The sequence below is a fragment of the Ooceraea biroi genome, chromosome 3, assembly GCF_003672135.1.
Source record: "Ooceraea biroi isolate clonal line C1 chromosome 3, Obir_v5.4, whole genome shotgun sequence".
Taxonomy (NCBI): Eukaryota; Metazoa; Arthropoda; class Insecta; order Hymenoptera; family Formicidae; genus Ooceraea; species Ooceraea biroi.
This window is the reverse complement of record NC_039508.1, coordinates 17938215-17964867: the sequence shown is the minus strand read 5'-3', so window position 1 is coordinate 17964867 and position 26653 is coordinate 17938215. Positions and strand designations below refer to the sequence as shown.

Genomic DNA, 26653 nt, shown 5'->3' with positions numbered 1-26653 from the left:
ACTGAACAAAAACTTTTGCATACATCTGATAATATACGTCTTACGAAACGAAGTGATGTTAAAAGCGTCGCGCCTGCGGGAAATAATACACGAAGGAATTGCTAGTTTATTCCGGAAAACAACTTTAATGCGCGCTAATGCGAGCAAGAATGTCGCGAGTGAGCCATCGCACGAGGCTTTTCATAATCCCTTTACGAAGAAAATGGTACTTCGAGGGAAATAGCGTCGCATCCACCCTGCCTCGTGCCTCGGCGGTAAATGTAAAACACGCGCGCACACACACACACTCATTCGTGCACTTTGTTTTCCGGATGTGTGCGAAACGTTAGCTGCATCCCTACGTCTATGGTGGAACTATAATGCACAATTTACATGATTACGTCGGTGAATGTATTTCCATTTAGGTGCATCGAAAGCATCGGCTCCCATTGAGACTGCGACCCGCAATTACGAATGCCGCAACAGTTCTCCTTCGTTTCGCATTTCGCATTTCGATCATCGCGAGATTTCTCGGAAAACGCGTGCGACTGCGGGATGACGTTATCCAAGACTTCAAACAAAAAGATAATATTGCAACTGGTTTGCAGAAAGTCATCTCTTTTTTTTAATGAGAAATAATCAGCGACGGATAGCTCGTGGCTGAATCTCAGTTTTATGGCACGCAGATACGTTCGAGTTTCTTCTCAATATTCTGATTGAGAATCAAAGAGATGCAATGTGAAAAAAATAACAACACTAATAATTTGATATAAGATCCTTATTAAAAATTCCAAAAATAAGCACAGCTTACTTAAGCTCGTTGGAACGCGATTCATTAAAAGAATAATCAAAAATCTAATCAAGGAATGTTCCATATTTGCAATGAAATTCTCAATGAAAGATAACTGCAACTTGGACCCGACAGAGATGTTCGATCAAGACTCAACTAGGTGTCTTAGATTGGCGGCTCGCAGCGATTCGCGAGTTGCCGCAAGAGTTACAGGGATTGGACGCGCGTCAGTCAGGGTATCTCAATCATGGGAGATCGTGTATCTGTCAGCTGTTCTAGTGCCAATTAATCGCTTCGAAAGGCATTGATGGCGAATGTCATTCGGCGCGAAATCCACCTGCTGAAAACTGCTGAATTTTAATTAACTGTGCTGGGGCACGCGATCGTGCGCTGCGCGTGCCGAGTTTCCATCACCTTGGTCACCGTTAGAAAATTATGTCGTCAACGAGGTGAACTGGTATTACGCTAAGTTGTGTCAAGTTGTGTTAAGTAGGGACCGATAACAGTTTTTTTTACGCTGACGCTTCCCCCGAGAATTCTTTTTATTCTTGACCTGATTTCTTTCTTCCTATCGTGAAAGATGTATAGTTATCTTTTGCTTATCGTGTAACACTGTCTAACGAACAGTTTCCATTTAATTAAACGTTACGCTGGCGCAGTCGAGTGACATCCTATATCTCGTTAGCGAGTATTACTAGGAAGATGTCGCGGAGTCGGGGGTAAAAGTAAAAGTCGACTCCTGTTACTTCAAAATTCGACTTGCCTATATAATACTTCATTTGTATAAAAAAATGCTGACAAATAACTCTAACAAAAATTAATGGAAAGAAGAAGAATCTGCTTTAAGTTTATTTTTAATTTATTATTAATGTAATGATAAACATTTTAGCATAATAATAACTGAAAACTGAAAACTCTGTTCAAGATAGATCCATAAGAGAGACAAGAAATTAACACATATTAAATGTGCAAATTAATTCGATGCTTTTTTGAAGAAATTAAGTATATGTTACAAAAAAATAATAAACATGTCAATCTTCGAAATATTCGTTTCTAATCATTTTCTAATACTTTTCATCCGGCAGTTGACAAATTCTCTCTCAAAAAAAGAAAGTAAATAAAGATTCAATTTCTTTAAAAAAAGCATCGAATTTGCATGCCTAATATATTATATTTCCAACTATTTGTACGTTTTGTTTCATCTAAAAAATTGTAGTTTTAATTTTCTATATATGATAAACTAATATTTTCTATGTTAAGATAAAATATCGCCAGGTTTACGTACACCCTTGTTCTCGCGTGAATCACTGTGAAATTGCACATCACGGGAGTGGACTGATCATAGAGATAGATAGCGAAGCAATTACGATTATATCCACTGTGGGATTACTTGCACGTGCGACGTCACCAGCACGCAAGAAAACAAAGCGAATTCGCACGCACGTAACACAAAAGAGTCCGCGTTACAAGGATCAGCGCAACAAGTGCATCCGGATTTCCGAAGGTGTTGAGGCTGCATAGCATTCCGCGTGCACCTAAAGTTCTCGCGAATAATCCGGAACATTTTCCACTGTAGGTTTACATTCTAACCGAGACAAATGTCCCAAGGATTTCGCGGATAAAAAACATGTTGCTGTCTATTCAGACATTTCCCTAGGATTTTCGCGTCACTTGGAATCGGAAACTTGTCGCACCACGAAATATCAGCTGAAGTGTTCAGCTGAAGCGAATAACGTTATCGATTTTTGTCAGAACCAATTGGGTAAGTCGAGCATTTTGTATATTATCAATATTTATATAATATAATATATATAATATTAATATTGATTTAACATTTTTCGAAGTGAATACAAGCCATTAACTCTTCTCTTGAAAAATCCAAGCTTAAAACGATTTCGCAGAGTTTCTCTATTCGGACATATATTATTCTAATAATATATACCAAAACGTTATAACAATAAAAAAATGTTAAAATTAATAAATGTTATAACAATATAAGAGTAACAATAAAATTTTCATAAACGTAAAGTAACATTCGAGGCGCAAAACTAACAAGAATACAAAGCGCGCAAAAGTTCCCTCGCAAACTTAGAATACACAAGACAAAGTTTTTCAGCTTTCTTGTTTAAACAAAATCAACCGCGCGTGCATCTGACATTCTCTGCAATTATTCCGATATTTCTGATATTTCTGAAATTTAACATTTCTAAAATAGACACCGTACCTCCGAACTGGTCGAGGTTGTACTATCGGCACTATCGGTATTGGCGACGGAGGAGAGGGGCGACCTCGTGCCCCTCTGGGCCCATCTACCCCGGATGATCGCCACCCCCGTCACTGCGCCGATCTTCGTGGCGGCGGATGTGCCTCGGTCGCCGGCACCGCCGCTGCCGCCGCCGCCGCCGCCGCATAGCTCCAGGACATCGCCCAGAACCTCCGACAATTTGTCCGGCACTTTGACGAACGCGTGCAAAACAACCGTTCAAGTTCGAAGGCCGCACCGAGTCCTCGATCGGTCCGCGGAGACCCGCGAGCCGAGGTAGCTTCCGGTTTATCGTACGCGCGTTATCGTTCCCTCGGCGACTACGCGCGCGTGGCTTTTAGCTAGCGTGTACGCGTGTGCGTGCGGGAATCTTGGTCTCTCCGTGGCAAAATTAACGAGAGGAACGCGGATCTTGGGCCGGCTCTTGCGACTCTGTAATTGGAAAACTTTCACTCGTCATGAGCACGCCGGAGGTCCGATTCGTAGATCGTCGCGATCCATTGCCTTCTCCGAGTTGATCAATCGAATCGAAGCTGATCGCGCGATTCGCTCGGGAGTCACGCGGAATCTCGCGTTTTTGGAGGAAGATTTGGAAGCGAGAATTGGAAAATGGTTCGCGGTCCGTCGAGGGGATGTAATCCCGAGCTCGGTCCCTGCTCCCGCCCCCCCCCCCCGCGCGATTAACGATTGTGGGTGAATCTTTCTGACGTTCCGCCGATAGAATCGACGTTTATTTGACAATCGGCAGCAGTCAATTTTCACGATGACAATCACGTATAAGATCGTGTCATCGTAAATAGCTTTCGTTATAACGCTGCTCGTTTCATATCAAGATTTTTAGTAACAAACTTTTATTAATAGCTTAAATAAACGTATCGAGTCTTGGAAATGTATTAAATTTACGAAATAGCTGTTGACTATAAACGAATAAAATATTCAAATTGTTTGTAGCGATACTCTCTCTCTTTTTCTCTCTCTTAATTTCTATGAATATTTGAAGAATTTCATTTCGGTATAGATGACAATTTCCAACAATTTTCCATTAGTAGCCCGTTTATCGTTCATTATTATTCACGAACGTAACTGTCAATAAAGTAAATCAAATAAAATATCACATGCCTGTGATATTAATCATGCACCATTTGAAAGTAAAGACGCGTTTGCCGGGGGACGCGTATAATTCGCTTTCGCTACATCAATTAGTCATGTTACGATATTCCCGTCCGTTCGCGGCCGATTAATTACCGCGTTGCTTGACTTGGAGCAATTTCGATATAATCCCGGCGACACTATCGTCACTAATCGAGATACATTGCATAATTCGTATATTCTTCTCGCCTGTGAAATCGAAGTGACGCGAAATCCGATATTGTAAAAGCTAGACTCGTCGTGATTTTTGGATCACATATCAAATTCGTGAGAGAAATATCAAGTTATTTACGATAATCCATTTGGCTAATGAAACTCGGAAACGCAAATAATTAATACTAACGCGTGTGTGCGTGGCATTAAAACCGCGTACAATTCGCGATCAAATTGACGTCAATTATTAAATAGTAAGTAAATAGTTAAGCTGATAAAATTAAATGATGCACACACCCACACACACATATATATACAGACATATACACACATACACTATATGTAACTCGGAAACGTTGAAAAATTTAATTTACCGAAATTGCTTTAGTCGCTTAATGCAAAAATTATCGCTGCTTCAATATCAAGTGAGCATCAATATTAAATTCCTAAAACACGGTACACCGGCGCAAGTAGTGAAGATAATTCTCGAGTACAATATATATCGAGCATCGTTGTAAAAATTTACGTTCGACGACAAACAGCTCTTCGGCAATTCATAATTGAACATGTTATATGATACAAATTTTTAATCATTACGCTAAAATATATAATCTAGCACGTGATTTAATTTAAACGAGTTTATAAAATGTCTGCATGCGGAAAGCATTACATCATCTCTAAGCTGCCGGAGCAAATACCCGGAATTCAATTTTTCATCATCCCCGAGCGCTATATCATGAGTTATATACGTGTCAACATGAGCGAAACGCCATCCTCGCGCAATTTCGATTTTTTCGACAATACGCGTGTCATTATATAGCACGAGGATCATTATATGGCGTAAGACGTTCAATCGAGAAGCAACACGCCAGATCGCGTTTCAATAGACACCGTGACAGGGGAGGGAGTGGGCGAGACTGATCCCAACATCACAGCTAAAATCGATATTTATTCCGATTGACGTGTCTCGCTCAAGTTCTCGCTGAAATTACGTTACTGTGATCCGCCACGGGTTTTCTAAGCCCCTGAAGGACTCGCGGCCCTTCTTTCCTTCTCGCCGAGAGGACGACTGCCACGTCCTACTTTCCACGAGTTTATCCCGCAAGTTCGACGCAACGAAATTCCGCTTCTCGCGGCCGCCACTCTCCCTTAATCATGCACGCACGACCGAGCAGCGGAGGAACTTCCCCGATTTTATTACGGTTTCGTGGTTGGGCACGACCGCGGCTCATTACCCTACGCGTGGCCTGATCCAATTAACCCTGCGTCATCGGCGTCTATTCTACCCCGCTGTATCTCTACACCTCTCCTTTCTTTTTTGTTTCTCCACTGGAAGTGAAGGGCGAGTGTCGGAAGAGTCGCGAGGGCTATTACGACTGCTCGGTTACGCCGCGCTGACCCGATTCGGTCGTTCCGAGGGTGCTACGCGAGTGCACGGCCTTACGGCGCCGCCGATACGATAATTAATCGCACTCTCGTTCTTACCCCCTGCCGGGGGTGTCGCAGTGTTGGCTCGCGGTCGCGTGAATTATTAGCGAGCGGATTGTCGGCCAGTTCCACGATTAATCTCACCATTCCATCCCACCCCGCACTTACGTACGTACGCAGGGCATGCACGGGAAATGCGACGTACGTAGAGCTACTTCGCGGCAGCCCTTCGCGTGTGCGCGTCGCGATTATCGCGATTCCGATTACGCGGCGGAGAGAGAGACGCGTGTCACCGGGTGTCCTGCCGCCGATACTGGGCCAGCCCGACTGACTTCGTACGCGCCCGACCAGAGCCAGGGCTCGTGCACCACCAGAAAACGGCGATTCGTCGCTGAGCGTAGCTGGTGGCTAAAGGTGGTGGGTGGTTAGTTACGCCGCCAAGGGGTGCAGGGAGAGCGAGAGAGCGAGAGAAAGCGAGGGAGAAGGTAGGAGAAAGAGGTGACTAGGGAGCGGCAGAAGAGGAGATGTGTGTCGAGCACGAGCACGAGAAAGGGATGGAAAGTGGTGCGTGCGCCGCAACAGGTTATACTTCAGGGGCGAGAACGATTTCGGGGCGGAGAATTGGTTCTGCCGTCGTCTCGCAGCGGGGCTCGTTTTGAAAGTTGCACGCGCGCGCGCGACGCTCTGTGTTAATGCAAATTAAATAATTAGCGGTATTCGAGGGAACGCATTGATTGTCGCTCGTTCGGGGGGTGGATTTGCGCGACGATGCGAAATCACGCGCGATAATTTTTGAGAGAGAGAGAGAGAGGGAGAGAAATCTCATTCGTCATGGTACAACTGAAACATTTCAGCCGCTCGATCGTGTATTTCATATTTCTCCGGCAGCTGTAATATAACCGAGCGCTGTTTTGTAAGGGACTTTGTATCCCTTGTAAAATTGAGGGTGACTCGCGGCGCGATACTTTCTTCCCGAGTCATCGCGGGACGATCAATCGCGGCAAACAGTCGAGCATTTAACGGCAAACAGAAGAAAATTTAATGCAAGCAGAGAATATCGCGGACGTTGTCGCTTAATTCCAGACTTGCTCGAGGACTTGAAATCTCCGCGCGTCTCAACGGTAAACATCTTTGCCATTAAACTAAAATCTTTGTTCGAGTAAAGTTTACTTTAAAGAGAAAAAAGGGAAAAAAAGAAAGAGGAAAACGGAAACGGAACGTGGCTATTCAAAACGATTCGCTACGCTTTACGTTAAATAATAATAATTCCATTCGTGTTTAGACGTTAAGCGGACAAACGAAAGCTGAACTCTGAACTCGGAGTGGGATTAAAATAAACACCTTTTAATCTGATCTATAAAAGATACGACTCCTCGTACGGGCTCGAAAGTGCGCCATACCGTTCTACTTGCATTACATAACATGGAATATCCGTTATACGGAGCAATACGAGGACGGTCTACATTATGGATCCACGCTGTTGAACGCGCGCCGCTAAATAAAATTTTAACAACGTACTATTCCGCCCGTAGTAGCTCGCCAATGTATTTTTCAACCCCTCCGCGATCACGCGGCAGTGCTATAACGCACGCGAGCCACTTTATTGATTGTAGACGGGCCGCTTTTCTTGGACTATATCTTATGCGAATTGCAATGACACCAGTCACCCAACGAATCTGCTTCATTTTCCCCATTGATCCACGCGGTGAAAGAAAGAAGGAGCGTTTCTGGTTTTCCTCTTCGAATTCAACAATGCTTGCTAGCTTATAGAAAAGCTGATGTGACTGTAGAGTAAAGGCATCTAATATCGTATATGTAATTGTAAATACTTGTAAAGCAGAGAGAAATTAATATTTTGATGTCGTATAACTTGCATTCTCTTCGAAATTTAGTTAAGGAACTATATATACAGCTGTGGTACTGATATATTATACTGTATTGTAGTTATGATCGAAAAACTGAAAAATGGAAAAATCGCGATCCTGAAAAAATGGCACCTAATATTGTATACTTCAGAAAAAGTTTAAAATCTAGGAATAAAATCGTGGCGCGTGTCAGAAAAATTAATATGTAAAGATATATCGAGTCTCTTTACATGCAAAAAGTATAGTAGGAACTTATTAATTAATTGTAAAAACGAATTAATTGCATCGTTTGCCCTGTGAAGCATGCAACCTAAAAATGTTCACGAGATTATGTTGCCGAAAACCGTTTGTCATTCTACACGTATTTAACGAGTGATGCTGAAAGTACAGTATGTCTTCCTAAATATAAAGGAACTAATTTCGTTGGTTTTTAAGAGTATAGCATTTAATTTATGAAATATTGCCCTATACGATATTAGATGCTACACGATATTAGGTGCCTATGTAAGTGCTGATGTAACTGCGATTCCGATTTAATCGACATTTTAGAATCCGCTCGAGATTAGCGCCGTTAACGATATGAGATTGTCCGCGTCGAGTGACGGTAATATTGAATTTTAAGAGTGTCTAAGCCTCGGAGGAGCTAAGCCATCTCCCGTCTCGCCAGTATAACGTCGGAGAATACAGTACATTAACCTAATTACGGTGTGCCATCAATGCACTTTGCATAAAATGGGAGTTCACAATTTTGCAAATTGATCTCAACGAAAAGTTAGCCGCGCGAGTGTCTTATGCGCCTCGCCGTTTCGCCGCGTAAATTACAGCGCGACGATACCATAAAGTGTTTTAAAAATCAGGAGAATCATAGTAGACTTGATTTCCTCTTGTCTCGCGCTTATTATTCTCTTAGAAATCTTCGGGGAAATAGATAAGATCTTTATTCAGCACCGGACAAATTTATTAATTTACTAATTACTAATTACAAATTTAATTGCGATTGCACTTAAAGTTGCAAGAATCAAGTTCATCTTGTTCATGCGAAAAATATGTCGTTTGCATCGTTTGTGCATATTGCATAATGAATACGGCTGAGATGTATTATGAAATAGCAATCAAGGAGACCAGTCTTGACCGGTTATCGCGCTTTTTCCCAATTTCCGAGTCTTTAATTATGCATCGCTCGTTCAGCGGTCGGCAACGATCAATTATAAATAACGCGCTAGATAGGCAGAGAGTATTAATGGTGAGAGTGAGGTCGGTGGTAGATCGAGATAAAATGAAATAAATGTGAAATGCCCTCTCGTATTAGCGAAATCCATCTATTCAGCAATAATCGCGCGCCGTGTCGCAGGCTCGCAGCCCGTATCTCTGAGAACGCGATACCTGTCGCGATTATAGGCGCTGTATCGATCGAAATTCTAGCTTCTACGTTATTACTCGGAACAGAAGGCACCTCGCCTAGTCATATGTGAGGCACGAGGAGATATGATAAACGAGATAACGAGCTTGTTAATCCCGTTTATAACATATAGTAGCTCGCATTCGCAGCGACTCGATCGCTCGGTTTGCTTGGCGATTATGCTTCGCGCAAATATAAGTAATGAATAATTATGTCCGATTTGATCATTGCCTCTTTTTTTCCTTTATCTCTTCCTGACTTTCTGTTTTCACCGCAGTTCGAATCTCAAAAAGTGGGCCAGAAAATGTAGGTCATGATCGAATTAATCTTCGGCACTAGATCAATTTGTTTACGTCGTAGTTGTTTCCTCATACGTAAGAAGATTACCCCTTGCAATGTATATTCAGTGAACACGAATACCACAAAGAAGCTTAAAATAAAGCTCCGTGTTTCTGGAAAGTATATTAAGTCTTCTTCAACGAATATACGTACGATCACTAAAGTTCATTTGATTAATAAGCCCCAAGCCCTATGTAATTTTCTCCCACATGCTGCACATTCAACTCGTCGGGACGTGAAGTTACGAAAACATAATTAAACTGTTAATTTTATGCTGATGATCATCAAGTGGTGCGTTGTTGTAATTTATAATTTAAAAATAAATCAAACGCGCACAATGTTTACCCCCCTGTTAATAGCATGCAGTAACACGAAATAAACTTCGTAACAGCAATTTATATTTATATTCACGCTTCAAACTCTATCATTGTAAAACTTGTTATTATTATTATAAAATTATTATAACGTATTCAATCTGAAAAACTGTCTCACCATTACGAGACACTAATTATTAATGCGCCTGAGTTTATGAAACGATATTCGACCGTAATGATGGAAGTCTGTCATTATTATCACGCGATAGAAATAAACGACAATATGTATTGTTGTCGCAATTCAATTCATTCCTAATTATTTTATTTTAAACAATGCGCTGCAATATCGGTATTAAACATTTGCAACAATTGCAGTGACCTTCGGACATGTGTAAATTATTTTGCCGACGTGAGGCAGGCGACACGACGAAACCGTTATCCTGTCGCGATCAAAGGATCAAGAGCAGCAGAACTCTGCAGCACCTTACCAGCCCTCGACCAGCAGGAACGCTTTACCGACTCTTCCGCGTTTCAACGTTCCATGTCGGTTAAATTACCAACGTGCGACTTGAAAATATACCGGCGACATAGCAGACATTGTTGGCAAGCGCGAAAGCAAAATGTTTGCGAGCACAGCCGGTATCTATTTTCATGATGCATCAATGCAATAGCCAGCCACTGGTACACAGAGCACAGTATTCCCATTAATTTCCCAGATTTCCAGATTTTATAATTTTTTAATTATCTCACATGACTCTTGAAGGGTGAATTTGATCCACTTCCTCTGCCCAAGAAAGAAACTCAAAGTTCTCTACATCGCAATGTAAAAGAGAAAAAAAAATAGAAGAAAGCAGAAGGGAATCTGTGATAGATGGCCATCACGTTGCCAGCCATCACGTGACTAATTAATTGCGATTGATGATCGTACTCACTCCGGTTTGCACGGCGTAGTAGCTCTTCTGCGGCTTCCTCCAGCAGTCGAGCACGTGCGACACCGGGGGTGCCGCGTGGCAGTGGTGGTGATGGGGATGATGGCCATCGTCATTGCTCTTGATAGCGGGAGGGTCTGGCCAGCGATCCAAGTCGCTCCAGTTCCACTTGCCCTTTCGCTTCACGGAATAATATCGATATATCACGATCGTCATGGCTACTAACAAGGCCAGTCCCGTGCCAGCAGCCGCGCCGAATATTGCCGACGACACCATCGCGCCTTCCCTCGCCTCGTACCTTTAATTGGCCCCCGATGGAATACTCGCTATCTGATCTGGAAATGAGATGATAATTGAATGTAAATATTTTACAAGTGTTTTAGCCTTTTTTTCTCTTCATAGTTTTGGTGTTATTATTTGAACTTTAAATTCTCGCTTTTTGAAGAGTTGACGTCGAAGTTTGTAAAACGTCACGTGTCGTGATTTAACGATAAACTTAATTCATCAAATATTTGATGACTGAATTGTATTTCATATATTCTGCACCGAGAACGAAAACTGTGCAAAAAATAAAAGATAAAAATAAAACGTTTGCTTACACCTAATATTACGTAAGAAGACCATTCGACACATTCGATTGGCATCGTTGACCGCGTTGTGAGCTTTCTTATTCGCCCTGTCTTTTTATTGGTCAGATAATTGATTGTTGGGGTGATGTTGTAGCATAATGTATGAAGACCAGAAGAACGAGCATCTAAATGACGTGGCGCAGGTGTCTGACGGACCTTTCCAATCCCAAATGTTTCCTAGAGAACTTTCAGATGTCACGTGGATTTTTGTACTACAAGGTATTCCTTTTCATTGCTAGTTTAGTCTAGATAACTGGACACGTGCACAATACAGGATCGACTTGACCTCCTTCCGGGATATTTAATCATCACATCGCAACAGTAATTCGCGCAAGATCTACCGCGCAATATTTCGCAAATCTATGATATATCCGTATGCTATAAAGATATATTGCGCGAGTATTGTACGAGACGTGCATAAGAAATAATACGAGCGAGAAACTGAAAGGAAACTGCGTTTGAGTAGACGAGTGAGAGAATTTTCCTATTAAAAACAGATTCTTTTCGCGCGGCGGCACTTTTGTGTTGCCGCGCGACAAATTGCATCTCTCCCGGTAAACAGGATAACGTAATAACGTATTAGTTACGGCGCGCGACTCGCTTTGCACGAATTCGTGCAAAGTGATTAGATTCGTTAATTTACTGCTCGCGCAAATTAACATTACCGGCACAACGTACGCGGGTACTGCTAAATGAAGGCAGAGCTGAATGAGAAAGCTAACGTTTATTGGAGCAAACCGCAGATGCTGGCTGATCTGCGGCCACGCTGGTAATTAGGAATTACTGATAATCGCGCGTTGCCATGAGCCGCGGGTAAAATCGATATCCGTCAGCGGCTCGGGGAGCCTTGCGCTAATTGCGAGTCGAAAAAGCGAAAACCGTTTTCCGGCGGGAAGACGGAAATACTCGGGGAAAGATCGATCCCGGCGATGCTACATCGCCAATCAAACTCTTATTAAGAGTGATGGCGTTATCAGGGTTGATATCCGGTAACACTAATGGTAACGGAAACGGAAATGCGCGACTGTTTTGAACCACGAAGGTCACGTTGCAATTGCACCATCATGCCCTCCGTTTATTAAGCGTATCGCAACTCCGTTGCAATTAACGCGCTTGGGTAATGAATTACCCTGGCTTGAGCCGCAACTTTGTTGTACCCGTTCTCGCCTGCCAGCCAACCAGCCAGCTCCGTCCCCTTGTTTACAGGAGTTTCGCGCCTATCTCGCCCATTTAGCCACGTAGCAAATCATAAACCAGCTTCGTCTATTTTTATGGGATTAGAAATAGCTCTTTTCGCGTTTCTTTAAAAATAATTCCCGACACTGCTCGATTCAAGGAATTTTAATCGAGGTTTACGTAATTTACATTGTGTAACATACAAGCGATATTTTAAAACAGATATTTTTAATTCAGAATCAAGATACGACACTGCGTTAATTTTTATCTAGATTTTATTCTGAAAACGCAGATTTTGTATCTGAGTCTTTACAAAAATTTTGATTAAATTGTGTTTAATCTTAAATTAAGTGTATGCAAAAGTTTTAGTCATTTCTTGCACGTTTTTCGCTTTAGGTGCACAATACATGCAATACAATTCAGTCATAAAAATATTTTTTTATTTTTATAATTTTCTTTCAGGTAAATTTCGAATTCTTTTGCGAAAAGAGTTGTTTCGTATGTTAGCCACATCTCGGAAGTTCTATCCAGTTAAAAAGTACTGTATTGGAATAAAAGTGGTAATCCGAGAGCGCCAAGTCGATTGAGTGAACATGCTACGTGCGGGAAAACTTCCCGGCTCATGTCCAAAATGGTTTGCTGAACACGAAAAGCATGTATAGCTTTTCATTGCTCTTCGAGTTCACAATTGTTTTTCGAAAGTATGTGTATCGTGAAGTCATGACACCTGACCCATTTTACAAATTTTCAAATGCAACTTTAGAAACGTAAAAAAGCGAAGATTTATTTGAAGTTAAAATAATAATATCAGAGCGCTAAAAAAAAGACTAAAAACTTTTGCACTTAATACATAAGAAATGCATGATACAGCGTCGACGTGAGACATCCAAGAACGAAGAAAAGACTCGGGACCTATAAAATTATGAAGTCTGCTGTTATCACGACACTTGAAATACATCGAGTGAGAGTTGCGTGGCAAACTTGATACTTTATTGTGCAAATTCCTGTCCACAAGGAAACTCGCGAGAAAGCCCATGGCAAGATCGATATCCGAGTCAATCGTTCTCGCGTTCAAAAGAATAATGTATGCTATTCGCCTCGATTGCCGAAGACATCGAATTCGCATGACAGCGGTTCCCACGAAAGTTTCTATTGTCGTTTATTCCCGATTTATTCCGATTTTTCAACCTGAAAGATATATATGAGCTCCCGTAAGAGAAAGACCGTTCCTAAGGGGAATCACGTGTGACACGACGTACAAAGAACTCCCGTTTCTTATTTGCGTTGAGTAAACGTACGCCGGCTAAGCCCCTCGGGTCACGGGGTTGCACCATGGTCAAGTACACGGCCGGCTGGGTCGTTAAACAAAGTATTTATTGACGTAAACGCGAAAACACAGTAATACGCCCGTTGTATTATCCTTACCTCACGTGGATTAATTTCGGATCGTGGATCGCGGCAGAAATTAACGGAGGATTAACGCGCAGCCGACGGCCGAGCCTTAGTTGGACGTTGCCTAAATATGAAAAAAGATATTGTTGAACTACATCAGCGGCAACGAGCTATAGATTTTGAAATGACGTAGAACCACGTCGCCGCCAACTAAAGACTTAAAAATGACCGTATTAGGTACCGAACTTAATTTCCGGCTTTTTTCTTCTGCTTAAAAAAACGCATTTATTTCAATGACAAAATGAATGAATATATTAATCAAAATATTTTCCATCACTTTCTATGACTTTTTCCCATTTTTCTGGCAAAAGTTGAATTCCGCGTGTCGGTAGAAGTTCTTGTCTTTTGAAGCGATCCAATCATTGACTCATTTTTGCACATCTTGGAAATTAGAGAAGTGTGTGTCTTCAAGGGCGTGTTGCATCGATCGAAACAAGTGATAATTTGTTGGAGCCAGGTCTGGAGAATAGACTGGGCACGGGAGAACCTCCCATTCGAGTTCAGTGCTTGTTGAACGGTTGTTACAACATGTGGCTGAGCATTGTCGTGCAAAACAATGACTTTTCGTCGATTACTGGCGATTGATGGCCTTTTTTGCATTAATTCCTCGTTTAAACATTCCAATTGTTTGTTGTTGGTAGTGGTTGGCTGTGACTGTTTCATTTGGTTTCAGTAACTCATAGTATACTACGCCTTCCTGATCTCATCAAATACACAGCATTACCTTGTGACCATGAATATTCCGTTTGGGCGTCGAAGTTGATGGTTGGCCCGGGTCCACCCATGACTTTTTGCGTTTCGGATTATCATAATAGATCTATTTTTCGTCGCCGGTCACGATTCGTCCCAAAAAACTCTTTTTGTATCCCTTGCAAACAAAGAACTAGAGATGGAAAGATGATTAGAGATTGCAGCATCAGTCAATTTGTCAATTCAATGGTACCCATTTTCCTTTCTTCATGAATCGTTCCTATGGCGTGTAAACGTTTGGAAACACTTCTGTCAGTGACATTTCATGCTTCTGCGAATTCTTTGGTCATTTGAGATGGATTTTCATTCAATAATGCTTGCACTTCGGTGTCTTCAAACTTTTTTAGCTGACCTGGACGTTGTTTGTCTGTCACGTTAAAATCACCATTTTTAAATCGTTGAAACCATTCTTTGCAAGTTGTTTTCGTTGGAGCAGCATCACCATAAGCAATGAGCAATCGATGAGTTTCAGTTAGATTTTTCTTCAAATCAAAGCAGTGAAGAAGCACAAGTGTCGAAAAAACTCTTTATCATGTTTCATTTTCTATCGAATAAATTGGGTTGTTGTCAAGCCTTCTTTTTAGCTCAAAGTCACAACATTCGTTGCTAGTGTTACCTATTTGTGAGAGTCAAAAATTAAGTTCGGCGCCTGATCGAACTACATCATCGGTTGTATTTACAATTGTGGAAGCGCGCAAACGTTAATCATATCGAAGTAAATACAGCGTCGCCGATCAGGTCGCGACTACTGCGCTTACAGCTTACCCATGAGGCAACCTCGCGAGATTGCTAACGCGATCACGAAGTTGATCTCAGAATTTACAGACCGCTCGTTTCGTATGCCTCGTTAACGAGACCACGAGAGAGCTAGATGCTGCGGGACTGCACGCCTCTATGAATATCTTTTATCGAATTACTTGCAAAGTCTCGGGTATTTGCAAAGTCAATACATACGAAATTTCCCTGACGTTGCCGCGATCCTCGTTATTCTCAGCGCGTCGACCATCACGCTCGAGTTGCGAAAGGGAGAACTTTCCACCCTGAGAGAGCAGTCAACTAGTTTCTTTCCAGCACACCTTCGAGCACATTCGCGAAACTTGTTCGACTCGTTCCCTCGATACCGTTTTATGGCTCAATACCGGGGTAGTATGTGTCCTTACGTCCTATTTACGCGCGATCGCGTGATGCATTTTGGCGTCTCATTAATATCTTACTTCGCAGATGCCGAGGGATGATGCATCAGCGGCGGATGTGTTAAACGGGTACACCGCACGCGCGCTCCGAAGAAGGCGAAGAGGACTTGCTTCCGCGACGGAAATCTAATTAGTAATTAAAACGTAATTGGTATTTGTATAGAAATACGGACCACCTCCCGATTTCAATAATTTTTTAATATGTCATCAAGATCATCACACTGAGTGACGTTGTGAAGATTTTAGTCGACGTTCACGGAAAAAAAAGATTAGTAGTAGGAGCTAATATATAGCTATAATAGTTAAACAGTGTCATTGAATGAGGGACAGCTAAAACTGTTGCTGGCCGAGTTAAATTTCTTAACTATTTGTATTTAGGTGTTATAGTAAGAGTTTTGCTGTCAGAGAAACACGACGCTTAGCTGAATATTACTCTTTCGTTGCAGGACTAACCTTTTCTGTTTATTAAAAAGTTATTAACAAAAAAGTTTCATGATTTTGCACGAATTTTTAACTGTCCACGCGAAAGGAGGAGTTACATTGAGGATTGAGTTAAGTTAGGGTAGATTAGAGTAGATTTTTTGAGGAGAGGGTACAAGGAGAGAGGTTTCGCCTCTTCCCCGCCTACACTTCCACTATTCATGTCCATAGATTCTTTATAGATTTGCAGATTCCAGTGTTTTATGTTATGTGCGTTTAGTGAGAGACTCTCGCTCGGAGAGGGATGCAGTTTGCGTACGTCAGCGAAAGAATTCGAGACAAGGCGAGATCCGGTTATCTGTTTAACTTTGCCGATCGATCGGGGAGATCTCCCCATTTCGCAGTTTTTTTTTCATTATCAAAATTTTCATTATTTAAACCGACATAATTATAATACAGAGGAAATAATAATTAATCTCGATTTCTGGTACTGTGGAATTGCGTGATTTTTTGAACTAGTGAGATGTTTGAAATAAAAAGAAAAGGTATATTTATATTTTATATTTTATTTGTTAATTAAAGCTATTTAAAGCTACTTGTGTGCTTTAGGGGTGTTTAAACTTAAGACTATTGCTATACATCACTTGCAAAAAATGCGCAGTGGTCAGCATATAATCAGGCACTATTTGCGCATTCGGCAATGTGTTAAATACGGGGAAAGATAGCACAGTTCGAAAAATGGTGTGACGCTTTAGAAAAGTAATTTTCCCATTGTAATGTTCGGTGGACGATTCACCAGTGACCGGCACGTCTCCATCGATTTACGCGGATTACCAGAGCCTTGACGACAGACACGTAGGCGTGAGTGGCACAGCGTGAATTGCGATTCTTGAATAATAATGAGCAAGCTTCTCCGTAAACAACCACGTTTGTGCGCTACGCAAAAGGCTACCGAGAAGCACAAAATTACGATTGCTTGAGATTAACTTAACGAAAAGGCTGGGAATGCAGCTTTACGTTTCCCTGTCTTCAGAAACTGAAGTTACAGAGCTGAAGTCCTTCGCGATCTAAATTACGCTCGCAAATATATATACTTGCGAGCAAGCAAAGTCGCTACGCGAGACGAAGTAATTAACACGAAACAAAATGATGAGTCCCTTCCATACGTGTCATGCAGAATATGAAGCAAAGATTTTTAAATTCTTCAACAGTCTGCTCTCTTCCTGAAGAAAATTTTCATTTTGTATTTTGGATCATTAAAAGCAACTTGACTTATGGTGCAGAAATTTATGGAGAATTACAGAAAGTAATAAGAAAAAACTTGAAGCAACGGAGCAATGGATGTATTTAGAATAAGAAGGACGAGCATTGAGAATATCTAGAAGAGAAAGAATAAAAAATGAGGACATACGACAGTAAATGGGAGTGAATAGTTCACTAACAATAGATATAGAGAGAAAACAATTGATATGGTACGGCCATGTACAAAGAATGGAAATACGACTATCAAAAATAATTATGCAGTGCATTAAATATACCACCAAATCAGAGAAGACGGAGAAAACCTAGAAAGATATGGAAAGAAGGAATAACAAAAGCAATGAGTGCGAGAAATCTAACGGAAGACCAATGGAACGATAGGAATATGTGCGAGTTAGGCATCGGACAACGTTGAAAATCGTTCTGAAACCGATTATATATATTTTGAATTATTTCTGCTAGAATCGTTTATTCACGGATTCGTAATTAGTATATTATATGTACATGTAGACGTTCGCATTCTAATCTCAGAAAGGTAATCGTGATTAGAATATAAAATCAAAATGATAAAAAGATAATCATATCCAGAATACGAAATCAAGATAATCTCAAATAGAAAAAAATAAAAACGGCAAGAAAGAAGGCAATAAAGCATCAAATAAAATATAAAATATAAATATACCTATTTTCTTTTTATTTCAAACATCTCACTATTTCAAAACAGTCACACAATTCCACAGTACTAGAAATCAAGATTAATTATTATTTCCTCTGTATTTTATTATAATTAAGTCGGTTAAACCGTTTTGTCGGGGATGAACAAAGTAGCGAAATAATAACCGAAAGATTTCAATTTCTGCGACAAGTTTTAATAGATCGCCACGCAGTTAAAAGTAACGCCGGAAGGAATCGTCGTGGAATTATGGAAGTAATTAATATCTCATATCCAGGTGACAATAACACGAGATATGCGGAAGTATCGCGCGGCTATTAAATTCAGTAAATCGATACGTCGTCTGCAATATCTCGAGAGAGAACAATGCGCGATATTACATAAAAGGAGTACAGACGCGTTTGCTGCAATAAATTGACTCGCGATAGACGCTCAAGACGTTTAATATGCTATTATTATAATGCTATATTATTATTAATATTAATATGCAATATAATTTCTCTATGTCTTGCTAATAATGTAATCAAATTAATCTAAAGGTTTTTGCGACCTGCATTGGATTTATTTCACTGTTTATTTTATTTAAATAATTCGTGCATAATTACGGAGACCTTATCTACTTATTTCGCAAACGTGAGAAGCTTTAATGATTTAATGAAGAACGCCGAGAATTATTCTGTCATTACACAGACACTTCCTGCAATATTACAATGCGTGAATGGGATCAAAGCGAAGCCATCCATTATGCATAATTACGAGAAAATCTGCGGACAGTAATTAATCCTGTTGGAGTAATTATCCATCGTCGGCTTTTATTCTCACCGAAATCGTGTCATTAAAGCTCCAAGTGGTCCTTTGAACGGATTAACACGACCGTTACAGTTAATAAGTCACCCGCGAGTTCTGCACGGCGTTAAAAGATCACATCGCGGAAGATCAATTATTCTAATTGAACGTTCGAGGACGCGTGCACGCGCGACAAGTCAGGTCGCACTTGATGATTCCGGATTTATCATCCGTCATGAAAATTACCGTAAACGCGTGATGACTGATGATATTCCCCTGCCAGGTATGCAACATTAAATATACGGGATTACAGCGCGTAATCCACTTTTCAGATGGATTATCGAAGAAATTGCTGCGCCAGCGAAGCGGAATGAAGGACTTCCTCGCAGAAGTCCCCCTCAAAGTCGTAATTCCATCGCGACGTTCCTTAACAGGATTTCATCGTGCCACGTGCAAAGTGCATTTCACACAATGGAATCGCGCCTCCGCATACAATATCCGCATTCAAGACTCGTGGAGACTCGCGGGTGTACTAAAAACCAAGACGGTGGACAATAACGAATCCGATTATGGTCGGCGCGGGCGTCGCGAAACGTCTCGCATGCATAAATAAAGTCTCGCGGCGCGAATCGCGGTGTTGCGCCGGTAATTTTGAAGACTCATTTATCCCGCTGCTGCTGGAAAGCCATGAATTTTCCAGCCGGCATTTCCACGTGGGCCGTTCATTTTTCCGCCGGGTTAATCACAGCCGCGTCATCGTCACATCTGCCGAGGAGAAGAAAAATTGTTCCGCTTCGGCTCGCTCGTGACACCGCGCCTTGAGCGGGAATTTACTTATGCGCTTCATAATTTAACGGCGTCAACAGATGCGACCGCATAAAATTTTTGAGATTATTTAAATCGGGACAGTTTGCAGGCAGATTTGGAGGAGAGGCTTGAGAGACTGACATTTCGTTTCCTGATATTTCGTTAAAGATTGAACCGTCAGCAGTAACAAATCGCCGGCAACATCTGTGATTTCACTCGTATTGATCTGCCTCTCCTCTCTTTATCGATGAATTATCTCCGATTCTTAAATTTTTTTATTAAAAAATATGACTTTCTAATTTATTAAGGTCTAATTTATTATTCTTGTAAACTTTTACAACCTTTCTACTTTTGCACGCTTCCTTACAAAATTTTCAAACGTTACAGAATCTGTGTACAGAAAATTGTAAAATCTGTAATGGATCAGTATCTACTATAAATGTAAATAGAAAGTATAATACGAATCTGAAGAAAAGTTATCTTTTCATCCCTTTATTTCGTGAGAAAAAATAAACGAACCAGCATGCTGGCAGTTAAACTTGGAGACAGATCGTTCTAACAAATGGCGTTCTCTGTTTACGACTCTCTTGCGAAATCTCATAAACCAATACGCGGACCTTTTGTGCAAAAAGTCAAAATTGCTTCACGACGTGCGTTGTCTTATCGTTTCGTCGTTACATCCGAATAAGCATTGAATAAGAATGATTAATTGCGTCGCTTTACGAAAACACTTTTCCCACGTAAAAGAGGCGATTAATGCCATTATCCTGTAAATATTACATTTGTTAACCACGCACGTGGAAAGGGATTGAAATTCTCCCTTTCAAGGAAAAACAATATGAATTTATTGAATGTTTTCTCTATAATCCCCCGATCGTGAATACGCCCGGTTTCATCAGTCTTTTGTAAACGGGGCCGTTTACATTGGCCATTTTCGATAACAACCGAGTAACAACACGCGTTATCTGCAGCGGTGACAATTTTTGCGTCGGAGTTATCAGAATCCTCAAATTGGCCGACCTTTCAATAAATTGACGGCGATCGATCCGCGATTCGTTATCGGCTCATGTGTGACCACCGCGCTGCTTAAAGCTCGGACGCGATCATATCACGAAATTTATTTACGAAGAATAACGACAAATTGATCCATAATTTGGGAATTCATTTATGATAATGACGAGATGATGGCGACGATTTAAATAATTTATTCGACGACATTTTCGAGACAATTTGAATTTGTGATGTAACGTAAATCACATATACCTCAACGCAAATCAGAGATTATACGGAAAATCCATTTCTCACGGTGAACTTTTAAAAGAAAACAGAGAGGATTATATTTTTCAATTTTATTTGATATCTGTTCAGCGTACGCGTATGTCAGAAATATCACTCGGCAAAACGTACGAATCGTTTTTCAATTTAGTCACTTGGAATACCCTTCTATCTATGTATTTACGTTTATAGATGTTGATCTATTACCACATTTCACAAATTGCAAAAGTACAAACACGGCAAAAGTTCATAAGAATAAATTACATAGAACGCGATAAAATATGACAAAATAAAAAAATAAATCTCGAAAATAAATGCGATAGCGTAAATTGATAATATTCTTTTACCTTTGTGCGACAGAACGTGAAACCTAGAAATCTGTGCGGGTCTCTCGGCGAATCGTCTCGATGTGTGAGTGGAGGATCCCGTTGCGGTCAGGCAGATTTCCAGTGGAAGAGTAGCTGATACAAGATCCGTTCGTTCAGCAGTTGCGATACGATCCGCCTGGTTGGTAACGTGATCGTTTCTTTCGCAAGTGGCCAGGTATTCACGCGTTCACGCGATATCGATTTCAGCCCTGATCGAGAGCGCGATCGATCATCAGTCACGATGGGGATGAACGCGTTAAACGCCGCGCGAGATCGTCAAGACCGGCGACCACCCCCTCGACGAGCACGATGCGTTCATTGCTGATGCTGATAATGAATTCACATGGTCGTTGCTGGTACCACGGCGCGTCAACGACTGAACCTCTTCAGCAGCGGGTTTAGCCAGATACGCTCTTGGTGAGATGGAGAAGGGAGAGGGAGAACGAGCTGCAGAGATGAAGAGGGAGAGAGCGAGGGAAGAAAAAGGCCAGAGGGGGGTTGGCCAGAGAAGAGAGGGCAAAAGAGCAAGAGAGAAAGAGAGAGAGAGAGAGAGAGGGAGACGAGACCAGCAGAGACACGGTCGAGATAGAAGGCTAGCTAAGGTTGACACGGAGGAACCGGATAAAGTGAAAAGAAAGCAGGGAAGGTATTCGTGTAATCGCGAAAAGTACAAAAGGGAGAAAATGGAGACGAGCGGAGGGGGCGTGGCAAGAGAAACACATAAAGCACGAGGTATCAGCCGGGGGAGAAATGTCAGGTGACACTCTGCCCACGTATACATCTCCTGTACATCCCTATAGACGTTACAGCTTTTATCATAGACGGCTTATCAGACCGTTCGCGAACTTTTTATCGGCGGCGGTCAACAACCACACGGGCTTTGTGTCCTACGTCGACGCATACGGATCGCTACTCGATGGGGTGTGCAACGAAAACCACCCAGAGATCCCGCGGCGTGTATTTCTGTCAATAACGAGAACGATTATATCGTATTACGTCTTCGAACTTATTTAACATCAGGACGCCAATCAGTAGTACTACGACCTATGATATTAAAAAAATTGTTCTTTTAGTAGAGACTTTTGCGTAAGTGCGAGCGGAAAGGTTAATAGTTCGAAACAATGCCGTAAAAAACGTTATGGGAGAATCGATAGGACGATGCGGCTGACGTGTCTCGAGGCGTCCTAGAAAGTGTTTTTTTTTTTGAAAATATCGCTGGTTCATTATCTCTTGTGAAATACACGAGCGTGGAGAGATGAAGTTAAGGCGCATGATAATCTGAAAAACAAAAAAATAACAGACGCGAAATAAAGATATTTCGTTATGGGAGAAAGTATCAAGAATTCTCGGCGCGAACACGTCTAAGGAACTCACCTCATTTGTATGCGATTGCGGTACCGCCCGACTTCATCTTGCAGCAAAGATATAGCTACCTGCGATCGTAATAGAACAGAAAAAAAGTTTATTGTAGATTTTAACTAAGAAATAACTTGAAGTTTCTCGTAACGGTGACAAAAATGCTTTAACTGAAATCATCGAGGATATACTGAAGTGACTATAGAATTTCGACGCGAAAGCGTCATCGTTTAGATGGAAATTAAAAAAGTCATAATCGACAGCATTGACATCAACAATGTCGGCCACACGTAATAAATTTTAAAACACTTGCTAGTATGTACTTGCTAGTATGCACTTGCTAGTATCTATATTATATGATCCCAATATTATTTCGCTAACGATAATATACACAATTCATTCATGTGTTGCAAACGGAAAGTAAAGAATGACTAGCACGTAAAACAGATATGAATGTAAATTACATCCTATTATATTTTTTTATTACTTTTTTATTTATTATTTCTTATATCTTACATACGCTATATATTAAATATTTGAAATACTTAAAATATATGTAGAGTGGGCCCTTCAATCGCCCATTCCCGGAGGTACGTTGTACCAATATGTTGTTTCATCATCTCTCCGATCTTTCTTTTTATTTTGTTTTCTTTAACCAGAGTGCACTTGTGCAAAGCGCATCTGGTGCAAAATATTTATTAAAGCAACTAGCTCATGAATGAAAGCGCATCTGGTGTGAAGTATTTATTAAACTTTTTACTTTATTTGGTGTACATATACATATATGTATGTGTATCTAAAATAAATATGAGATATAATATAATGTAATAAGAGTATTTATTAATTTTTCAACTTAGAATTAAATTATAACTTAAAATTAAATAATAAAATTTTGGAATTGGGAGACGTATTTATTAATCAGTATTAATCAATGAATTATTTCAACAAATTATCTGTTTACATATAAATGCCTCAACATTTATCAAGAAAACTACGTATGTTACGTTGTGCACCGCTGACATATTTATATATTGTCCAGTTATTGCTATTTTTATTTTATTTATTTATTTATTTTCCATAAAGTTATTTATAGTAAGTTACTTTTTTATAAGTCTTATTACTTATTTAAAGAATATTCTCTAATGACAAGAGTAAGTTGTTACACGAAGAAAATATTAAGCTTTTTCGTGTTAGTGGTGAAAAGTAGAAGGCAAAGTTACCTCTTCGACTTCTTATGTAAAATATTATACCATTCAAATAATAAAGTATAGTCGCATATGATCGCATATTATGATGCATAAATATTAAAATAATTAGATATAAAAATACTAAATATATATTTAATGATTTCATTTTTATACGTTATAAATATCGGCAAAAATAAAAGAAAAAATTTGATAGGTAACAAGAAATATGCATATAACAAATTATATAACAAATTATAGAATCAAAATCACATATTGATTGAGCTACTGATATCTGCAAATTGAATATTTTGAGTTACGTAATAATGAGTTCACTTCGCAAGCCTGGATAAGGACAATGATAAATTTCACATGCATTTAATAGCAAATTTCTGTTTTACTTGCCTGCAATTCTCGTGATATTTTCACAAATTTACATTGCATTACATTGCACTATATAAAAGCACATGTATATTGAAAAAAACATATATATTGAAGCGAATAAAAAACACTTCAGTATAGAAACTAAGACTGCGTAAGATGCACGTCAATGATGTACATCTGACTTTTCCGTGACGCAATTCGTTACAGCTTACGTTACAGCTAATAACTGAACGGGAATCGATGACGATACTTGTGAGGCATTTAACACGTGTGATATCAAATGCTAGAACATGTAATGTTCAATTACTTGTAAATTCTTTTCGCAAATCAACATAGTCTAATTAAGCGCGCACTTTACTAACGGGAGCTGCTTTAATCGATTAACGTATACAGTATTTTCTTCCACACACGTTTCTCTCCCGTCCCCCTATTAAATCTATTAAAGTATCTATAACAGAAATATAAGTCTATAAATATAAGTCTTTATGCATAAGTCGTTAAAATAAATATAAGTTATATTTAAATTTATATAGAATAAATATATTCTTTCTTAAAAAATGTATGAGCGTAATAGTTCTGACTGTGAAAGAAATTTTTATGAAACATAACATTTCTTTCTCTTTAAAATTCAAGAGTATACAAGATATCTAGCTTTATTAATGCGATCACTGCAAAAATTAGTGCAAAAATCAGATTTACAAACTATTGCATGTATTATTGCTACAAGCAAAAAGGTTGCACTTACCAACGCGCGATGAAATCCCACGAGTCCATTGTAGTCCATCATAACCAATCAATGAAAATGATTGTCTGGAACCTCTCCAACCTGGAATTCCTTACCTTATTATGCATCCTTTATCGATTATACTTCATTCTTCGCTTTACTTATCACTTTATTTATCTTCGCTTTATTTTACACTTTACACTCACACTCGCAACGCGATACTGTTATTAAAGTCGTTAAACGAATATTTATGTCGAAACAAAGTTTATTTTACTTTACTCCACTGGCGATGCAATAGTTCCATGAATTGCTCCGCATTATGATGACGAAGCTTGCACAATACTTAACGACATTACTCTGCAATGTACATTGCTTCGCAATGTTTATACGATGATTGATCGCGCGATATTGATATTTACAGATTTCTTATTTTGAATCGGGGTTATTTTGATTTAACTTAAAAGCGCTTTACGCCTCTCTATTCAAAATAAAATGTATAACGCGATCATGAAAACTTGACTAATATTGAGTTGATTGAAAAGTTTATGCTAACTCCTTGAACAAAATTCAAACGCAAACCTTTACATTGAAAATTAATATCAAGTTTCACGTTTCTGGAAGATTCATGCGAATTCTTCTGGCAGGGTTCAGAAGCAAAACTTTATATTAACTCTTGCAAAGTTTTGCATTCAAATTTTTCTAAGAAATTGGCATGGACTTCCGATCAACCCAACAGTACACGTGTATAGTCAAAGCTGCCAATAATATTTACTTGTTGTCGAACTAAAATTACGCATTTAAATTGAAAAATAAACTATGATCATGATTATAAAATCTTTTAATAGACGCGAATAAAATTTGTTATCGCTTTTTATTCCAAGTTTTTTTTTACCGCGTGTTCTTAATCAGAAACACCTAAATATGTCTCTAACTGTGTCTTTCGTGTTGCGAAACAAATACATAATCGATGAAATTGATGGAAAATATCCCGATAAATGCATAATAATGCGAGAAAACATTCATGTGTGATTCAAAATCTGTGCCATGTGATGCTATATCGGGCACAACTGCTACGCTAATTTTCAATACAGTCTCATTCGACGATATTTGAACTTATTAATTATTAATTATGCATATCTACAGCGACTTTAAATTAATTATCCACAGCGAGATTAAATTAATAATTCATGTGATAAATGAATCACAAATAAGTAAATATACATACATATATATATTTATATTTATATATCCATTAGAACTTATAGAGATGAGTAAGTTAGAATGAGTAAATAAGTTAATTTATTCTTTAATCAAGAATTCGTATATGCAGAAATCTACTTATAAATCTATTTAAAAAAGTATCTACTTTTATCTATTCAAGCAAAGTAAATCCCACTGATTGTTACGAAAATATATCACCATATAGAAAATATTTATCACTCATCAACCAGCTGCGATTCAAAATCAACTGCATTCTGTTATTCAGTTCTGAAACAAAAATTAATAGTAACCGACGAAATTTCAGAAATACATTTCATAAATAAATACATGTATAAAATAAGTTTATTAATTATGCCGTGGTGTCTCGTCCGGATGGATAAAGAACTA

General features: G+C 39.7%; 1 protein-coding gene across 2 annotated transcripts in view; it reads right to left on the bottom strand.

The window, feature by feature from the left end:
• Positions 1–21792, bottom strand: part of LOC105280674 (synaptotagmin-5) — a 34011-nt gene extending 12219 nt beyond the window's left edge. Inside the window, exons 1-3 of one of the 2 annotated variants that reach the window (XM_026968376.1) lie at positions 21377–21792; positions 10608–10943; positions 2994–3223 (exon numbers count right to left, since the gene is read on the bottom strand). In XM_026968376.1, the coding sequence (XP_026824177.1) occupies positions 2994–3223; positions 10608–10884 (507 nt within the window). In that variant the 5' untranslated portion in view covers positions 10885–10943; positions 21377–21792. The remainder of the gene's footprint in view (positions 1–2993; positions 3224–10607; positions 10944–21376) is intronic. The other variant, XM_011341380.3, reaches the window with a different exon arrangement.
• Positions 21793–26653: the final 4861 nt, after the last annotated feature.